This window comes from Mustela erminea, chromosome 5 (assembly GCF_009829155.1).
Source record: "Mustela erminea isolate mMusErm1 chromosome 5, mMusErm1.Pri, whole genome shotgun sequence".
Taxonomy (NCBI): domain Eukaryota; kingdom Metazoa; phylum Chordata; class Mammalia; order Carnivora; family Mustelidae; genus Mustela; species Mustela erminea.
In genome coordinates this window covers 9,796,369-9,804,784 of record NC_045618.1, presented here as the reverse complement: position 1 = coordinate 9,804,784, position 8,416 = coordinate 9,796,369, and the positions used below count along the sequence as shown (strand labels likewise).

General features: G+C 42.8%; 1 protein-coding gene across 7 annotated transcripts in view; it reads right to left on the bottom strand.

Annotated features, from left to right (window-relative positions):
* Positions 1-5,939: 5,939 nt before the first annotated feature.
* SV2B (synaptic vesicle glycoprotein 2B) overlaps positions 5,940-8,416 on the bottom strand; it is a 180,720-nt gene continuing 178,243 nt past the window's right edge. For 6 of the 7 annotated variants that reach the window (XM_032342104.1, XM_032342105.1, XM_032342103.1 and 3 more), the window contains exon 13: positions 8,108-8,291. In XM_032342104.1, coding sequence (XP_032197995.1) covers positions 8,108-8,291 — 184 coding nt within the window. Of the gene's footprint in view, positions 8,292-8,416 lie in introns of all 7 variants that reach the window. The other variant, XM_032342109.1, reaches the window with a different exon arrangement.

Genomic DNA, 8,416 nt, shown 5'->3' with positions numbered 1-8,416 from the left:
ATCAAATGTTTCTACTCTTTTAAGACACTGAAGAACAAAAACGCTTAGGTCATCAGAGCAATTCCACTTTCCAGGGATGGTCAGATGGAAAACACTTAAAGACACAGGGAAACTAGAGCGTGAAAAACAGGGAAACAAAAATGGCTCTGGTCACTCCGCACTCGCAGTGTGAGCTCAATCATTCCGTGTACGCATTCTCCGCATGTGGTTCTGCTGACAGACGTATCCCAACAGCTCCAGATGGACATACGGCAGCCGTTTATCCAGCCAGTCATCAAGTCACCGCAACCCTTGGTAATGGGTCCCTCCGCCCATCACACACAGATTTCCTTCTCATGGTTCCCAGCACGTGGCTCTGTGCTCCTTGTGGACATGGGTAGAGGACAGGTCAGTATGACACAGGTCTGTGACTTTTTATCATCTCAACTTGAAGGTGGTCTGCAGAAAGACAGCAGGTTTCCAAAGAAACCCCCTCCTCCACTGGCTGTGTGTCAGTGTTTTTCATCAAGAGCAATGGTATTAGGCATGCCTTCTATCCCACAAAGTATTCTTTACAGATCTTAGAGCACTTTACAGAGATCAAGAACACCTGGCGAGATTGCCTTTAACTTTCTCCCAGACACCCCTGTTCCAGGAGCAAATTGCCATGGCGGACATCAGTGCCTAACCTCTATGCCTGACAGGCTAGGAAAAGTGTCCCCTCCAGTCAAGGGACTGAAATAGCCACAGTTGTAGCAACGGCTATAGAAAAGATTCAAAACCACTGGCTAAACATCCAGGAAGACCACAGAGTCACCCACATCTGAGTATTTTGACCTCTCCCCCAAAATGGCGTGTCTCTCAGGCCCCTCTACCCAGCAGGGAATAAAAAGTCTTCATCCTGCATTATTGTTCTTTGGGGCTTGGACTTTCCAAATATAACCTACTACTTTGAAATGGAAAAGGGATTCATAAGCACAAATCTGTATGGAAAGATGCAGCAGGAAACTTCCTAATACCTCAGCCCGCTGTATGTGCGTCACCCATCACATCAAGAACAGAGAAGGGATAACAAAAGATACAGACACTCCCTTCATCCTTCAGGTTTGGGGACCTTTTGGATTCAGATGGAACAAAAAGCTGGGGCCAAACCTCATGCAGAAGAATAACCTTATATACTCCTCCATTCTTGAGGCCAGAAATGGACAGATCAGCTACTTTAATGTTTGACCCCATTTGAAATGTAGCAGAATTGACAAATCTGTGTTTAACTACTTGATCAGGGTTTCACATGTATACATTTTAAAATATCTTTTAGATGTCATCTCTTATAGGAAAATAGCCCAAATCAATGATGTCTAGTCCATGGCATGTACATTAAACTGTCAGAGTTTTCATATCTAGATACTGTAGGGGGTATTTTTTTTTTTAATTTTCATATGTCACCAATACCTCTCCCTCCATATGTCCCCATATACCGCCAATGCCTTCCCCAAAATGTAACTTTAAATGTTGAGAGCTATCTTTCAAAATAATGTGTTAAATGTTTTAGATACACATCAATACCCTTTTTACGCTTCACTCGCGACAGCCTGAGTTCTAACACGCATCTCAGCAATGGAGAATCTATATTGTTTGCAAATCTTTGGGGTACCTGGGTGATGCATTCAGTTGAGCCTTTGACTCTTGGTTTCCGCTCAGGTCATGATCTCGGGGTCGTGAGGTCGAGCCCCAAGTCTGGGTCTGTGCTCAGTGTGGAGTCTGCTTGGGATTCTCTCTCTCTCTCTCCTTCTGCCCCCCCACTCATGTTCTCTCTCTCTCTCCCAAATAAATAAATAAATTCATCTTTAAAAAAATATTTGGTTTATAGATTTTTTCCACTGTAAAATAGGTAGACTGTAGGTTTTTGTAAATTGTCCCTATGAAAATCATTAGTATGAAGACCAGCAGATCAGGATCAGTGATCCACTCCAAACACTTGTTTACCTTGGGTTTCTTGACTCAAACTGACAGCTCTGAAAAGAAGGCTGTATCATAAAACACGTTTTAAAGTTTAGTTTTATCACTTTCAAGTATTTTTGAGATTGATGGAATTTTCTTTGTAATTTTTTGGGAGAAACACATTAATAAATAATAGTCATTTCTAATGTGTCCATCTTTAGCTTACTACTTGTTTTTCTGAGTATTTTTGAAATCAGTCTTTTGTGATATAGCTCAAAGTCTGAGTTCCCTGCAAAGACATTTTTGTGGGTCTTTTGTTCGTGTCCTAATGAAATCACACAGGCTGATTTTGAGAAATCAGAATAATTGAGATTATATATTGTATATAAGAAGTGGAGAATGGGACAGGGGGTTGAGTGACAGTCGCTGATCTAACAGATGCCCCCACACCCTTGTACAGCAAAATTATCAAATGTGGCAGTCACATTAACTTGGGTAGAGGACACTCCTTTTCTGAAGGAATATATATTTATCATCTCTGAAATTTTAAAAATCATTTAAGCCAGCAGAACTAGAGGTGCACGGACAGCTAAGTATGTGTTTCCGGTAAGGTGACAGGGACTCAGCTCCTGGCTCAAAATCTCCAGAATGTATACTAACAGTCCTGCTAAGGAGAGCCCCTCTTCATTTTGTAATTAGCAATGACATAACTTTTATTTCTTCAGTTAACCTTTGTGGATAGCTCTAGTCTCTGTTTCATGTCATCATTAATCTTTTTAGGAACTTCATTGCTGTCACCAAAACCATGCATATAAATTTCCTCCCCGTACTTCTGCAAATTAAATAAAATGTTCTTTAGGCTTGCCTCAAATGCCAAAGGATTTATTTCCAAAATATTCCTAGGCCTATGTCTGAACACAGCAGACCTACTCACAGAAGCACAAAACATTGGAAGGGGTCAAGGAAGAGGGGACCACTTAAAGATAGAGACCTGTGACCATAAGACCCAGGGGACCCATTCTGTAAATACGTGTTGAATGAGGTCTAAGTAAAGAAATTTATCCCACTCTGCCTTTCTCTTACTTAGAGGAGAAATCTCTTCACCTTTTTCAAGAAATATTTCCAAACCAAGTTCCGATTGATCATCAGCAGGTCAGGGTCACACCTAGGTCTTTATTACTTCCCGTGCACCCCTAGATTGGAGAAAGCTTTGAGTAGCAAAGAGAACCAATATAAGGTCTAATGAATTATAATATGCCACAAATATATTTACATCTGTAAAAATCATTACATCGTGGAAACAGGTAAAAAAGCTCATCAGCCCCAGGTGAAACTATGTCCACCCTCTGGTGACCCTAGGGAATTATTAGAGGCCTACAAAGAGACATGGGCCTGTCAGTTCAAGGCCTGAGTGAAACCAAGCAGTTTCTAAGGAAGGGGGTAGTTTTATTGATGTTCTTCAGTTACTGATGCACTGCCACTAGTTGACTGTCTCTGAACTTTAGGAAGATGGCGATCATTTTTCATGAACTGCTAGCTTTTGTGACTTTCTGTTTGGGCTGGATTTAAGTGATCAGGGTACTAGAGCTTCCCCAACAAATCAAATTGGCAGGCTGTCAATGCTGCTCAAAATATGGCCCAAGGACGGACACCATCCACATCACCGGGGGTTGTTAGAAACGTGTGTTCTCTGTTCTCACCCCAGCTGGGGTGGAGCCCAGCAGTGTGAGTCTGAATGCCCCTCCAGGTGATTCTGATATACACTAAAATTCAAGAAGCATCAGCTACCTTATCGTTTCTCTCCTCCCTTAACGCTAGAATCCTCGATTTGGAGGAAGGATGGTAACGTTCCCAGGTTAATGACATATTTTCCAGTCATTTAAGGTCGATGATATACATATGTCAGGAACGGAAGGAAGGTCTAAGAGGACAGTTTCAAGAGAAGAGGGCTTAGCTGGGAGGTGCCACCCCTTTGCCCTGTGTCCTTTCTTTTGCTTCCCGCCTGAACTGTGGATATGAGGACCAGCAGGAAAATTGCCATCCCGGTCCCTGAGGCAGCCTCATGGAAAAAGCGCACTAAAAATTGAGGAAGCCTAAAGGCAGGAGTCTGTTCCCAAGAATCCAATCACAAAGCAGCCGTACTAGCTATGGCTTTCTTTCCTCCAGATTTCCTTAATACGGGAGAGAAATAAAACTTTAACTTATTATTGAATGTACTGTAAACCTGCTGGTTGAGGTCTTCAGCCATATGTTATCCAACCTAATCCCAACCAAACCCCAAAGATTGGGTCAGTGTTGGTTCAGATGCCCCCTAGATGAGCCAACCGTGAAAATGACACCCCTTTCCTGGGACTACGGAGAGCCTTGCTTGCTGCTCAACGCCCTGCTTGCGTTCCAGGCCCTCAGCCCTTCTTCCACGTACAACCCTCTGCAAAGTCAGTGAAGTGAAAACTGAGTGCTTTCTGGAGAAAACGAGAGCAGGTGTCTTTTCCTTTACCTGGTTTATGAAGATAAGAAATGAGGACGCTCTTGGAGGAAAAGAGAAACAAGAAAGAAAACAGTGAGATTCAGAAATCCACAGTTGGCTGATAGGGAAATGAGAACCTTCTTACAAGCAGAAGGTATATTTTATCGACAATAAGATCGTCACACACTGTTTTTATTGCCAACTTAATAACCATCTTGCCCACTTGCCGTAAGTAGAAGGAAGCAGGAGGCAGGACTATGACCATGGTTTTCACCAGTGGATCCCAGGCTTAGCATAGAGCCTGGCACACCATATGGGCTCAGTATTTATTGAATACATGAATGATTTATTGAGCCTGGCACACCATATGGGCTCAGGATTTATTGAATACATGAATGAATCAGTGACTAGATGAATTAATAAATACCAATCTTTTCATACGATGATCCTTCCCCTTTTTCCGGGTGAGACAATCAAGTGAGTTGTCTATGAATGGCCTCTGGGAATGGAGGATAAATGTTTGTGTCTTCATCCCATCTCTCAGAGACTCAATGGGAGGTCCTGCACTTAGGAGATCTCGGACTGAGAGTTTACTCCAGAATTATAGAGAGAGCATCACTGCAGGCCTTGTAACCCGCTCCCAATGATACGCGTCTCCTTGGTCATATCATCATTTGCTCTCTCAAGGTCCCCCTATGCAAAATAAGGTGAAAGAAATGGTTTTCTACATGTCAACCCCAACCGATCCAATCCACTTAGGAATCCAGAAGACACCTTAGCGTCTGGAAATAACCTCTAGCCTCCGTTCTTAAAGGTTTGTTTATAATTATTTTTATTATTACTTTTACTGAGCTAATACAAGGTAGCAGGGGGACCCTGGGAATGTGGTTATTTGTCACATGACCTCAAGTGCATGTGCTATAAACTTCACAAACAGGCATACCGCTTTCACTAATTATGTCCAATAAAACAGAAGGTCAGAAATTAGCATCAAGAGATGATACAACACAGTTGAGGCTGTTAAAAGTAACGGCTCCCCAAATGGGCATCATAAAATACATCATGAACTGTGAATAGCTTTGCCTCACGAAGGAGAACCTCAATCTTCCACGCCACAAGGATGCCATCGGGAGTCTCTCAGGGTAGAACATGAAATGAAAAAGAAGTGCCTGGCCAGGAATGCTGTACATTATCCCCCAACGACTTGCCACGGAGACTATTTTTAAAGAAACATTGATCTCAGCAGGCATGACAGCATTTAAGAAATGGCCAGGTATACCAGCGTCAGGCAATCCTTCACGGACGGGGAAAGGCCGCAGAGTCTGGCTGCACCCTTTACAAAGGCCGATATGATGGATGAGACCGAAACTGCCCTTGGTTGGTTAGGTGGTTGGTTTAAGGAGCCATAAAGGTCACACAGAAGTTAGAGCTTGAAAACCAAATGGAATCGACCCCCCAATTACAGCAGCCACCTCAACACTCAAAAATTAATCAGACATGAGATTTACAAGATTCCTCTTCACTACAAATGCAGACTCTAACTGCTTTGTACATTTCCTCCATAGTAGCTGCTCATTAAATGGTATCATCCCATTGAAAAAGAACGTTACAAGGAACGTGGCCATCTCTGTTTACACACTGCCCTTGAACGAACCAAGCCACTGTATTTCATACGGCCAGAATACGGAAAGTCTGTTACAGATGTGTTACATTGGGCTTCTCATTACTGATGCAGCCTTTATGTTACGTAACTCCTATAAAACACTGAGAGAAACGTTAATACACAGTAGTATATTTATATATTTACGGGGATCAGGGTGTCAAATCAGAGTTGACATGTCTTCCTTCCCTGTAAAGAAAAAAAGTGAATAAAGAGGTAGGAGACAAGAGAAGCAAAGTCAACATTTTAACCATTAAAACTGATCTCAGATCCAAGGTGGTAAGGTGTAATATTTACTCTTTCCTTCTGTATACCCGTTACTCCAGAAAACAACCACAAGAGGGCCTGAAGCTGTCCTGGGACCAAAGTGTTTCCCCAAGGACAAGAAAATACTCCATGGGGTCATCATTATCTCGCGTCAGTTTTTGGAAATGTTTCTTAGGGAATGTGTGGCCCTTGACAGCGCTGAGAACACTGCAAACCAGCTTGAAGCATGAGTTCTTACAAACTGATGCTCACTTGGCCTCAGCCAGTCCAACCTTCAGGGACAAGAGCTCAGAGCCCACTGTCCTTCCATTCTAGATCGTTCCGGTGCATGAAACCTTCCTTTTCTGTGCTGTCAAGACTTCAGCCTGTTGCTGACCCTTCCCGAAGCACTTTTCCTGGGTTCCCCACCCCACAGCACCCACCCCCACTCATGTTCCAAACATCTCAGAAAAGAATTTACTTGGAGCACTGAAGAGAAACATACTTGACATCCAGTACATGCCCTAATTTCCATGCCAATGACATCTGTTTTCAAAAGTCCTGAACCAAGACACATAGCATAGACTTCTCATGGGAACTGACCAGGATAACAAATATAGATCACGTTTCACAGCTAAGAGAAATAGAAAGAATGTACACTTTGGAGAACTGTGGCTACATTTCCCCATCCCTTCCTCAATCACTCATCTTGTCCACTGTGTTTTATTCTTCCCTATAAAGAGAACCCCAGAGACCCGGAATCCTTCTATTGTTTCTGGGGGAGCAGCAACATCTAATGCTGGTACCCACGGTGGTGAGCTTGATTCACAAGTGATCTGTGTAAGAGAGAAAAGTAACTACTCCACCTACACGAAGAAAAGTGCCTGGTTTAAATGAACTGTACAACATGAGTTTGCAAAGTGCATCCTCCTGACAGCAAGTTAAATGGCTATAAGATATTGTGCTTGCATTTCATTCAATCAGACCCAATTTTCTGGGACCCCAAACAGCAGCTTCTCCCAAAATATGGCTAAAACACTGGCAAATATTTGCAGGTACCATTTCTGCAAATTAAACCCAGATATAGTTATGTACAAAGTTATTTTACAGAATACCTATCACATTATGTTTCTTTAAATAGATCAAAACAGGAATAAATAGCATCCTTAAATTTACCACCTAATTGTCATGGAAAACTTAGGACACTTGGTTGAGGGCAGAGCAGATTTCTATAGATATTGCTCAAATATTTGGTTTTCTATATTAGAGTATCTTCAATGCTATTGTGCCAATTTTCAAATGGAACATAGGCTCAGTGATACCTTTAAATGCAAAAATATAAGTATCCTGTAGTTCAAGCCCAATATTTATGACTCTAACTTCTTGGCGAGTCAGTTTGTTAGGTCACCAGGCTCTGAGGAACTCCATAAATGGAGGAGGAACTTAAATGTTTCTCACCCTCAAATTCATTTTGAAATGCAAATAAGTCCTTTCACCTCGGTAGGGGGAATACACACTCCTTGCTCAGCGTGTGCACCCACTAGAAGTTGTGATCCTTCTTCCCCTGCTTTGGGCTGGGGAGACCCAAAGCCAAGAACACCGCTCTGGGATTCTGAAGGTGATTCAGGACACCCCCAAATCAGTCACCTGAGTTACAAACATATTGATGGGTCCTAAACTAGGAGTCACAAAATCAACTTCGCCTCCTGTGTCCTCTGGACAGTGTCCTCTGGACAGTGATAGACAGGAAGCATGGGTGCATTCAGGGTTCCTGGATCAAGGGTCTTCCAACATCTTCTTTCCCCAGAGGTTGTTCACATCAGGACCTGTTCTCGGGTCTCTGGCAGCCGAAGAGCAATCAGGCCACCCCCAACAAGAGACGCAGCAGCCAGAAGAATGGGGACCACTTTGGTTATCCCAACAAAAGAAGAAAAGATGGTGTTTCCCAGGATGGCACCAAATTTGCATAATCCATTAAGGATGCCAAAGGCTGTCGCTCTGTAAAAGAAGGAGAAAGTAAATCATTCTAAAAGATGAACCGGACCTCCTTGGATGAACAGGACTGGGTCCTTTCCCTTGTTGTGAGGGAATGTATAGTGAAGATGTGGGAGGAGACTTCTGTC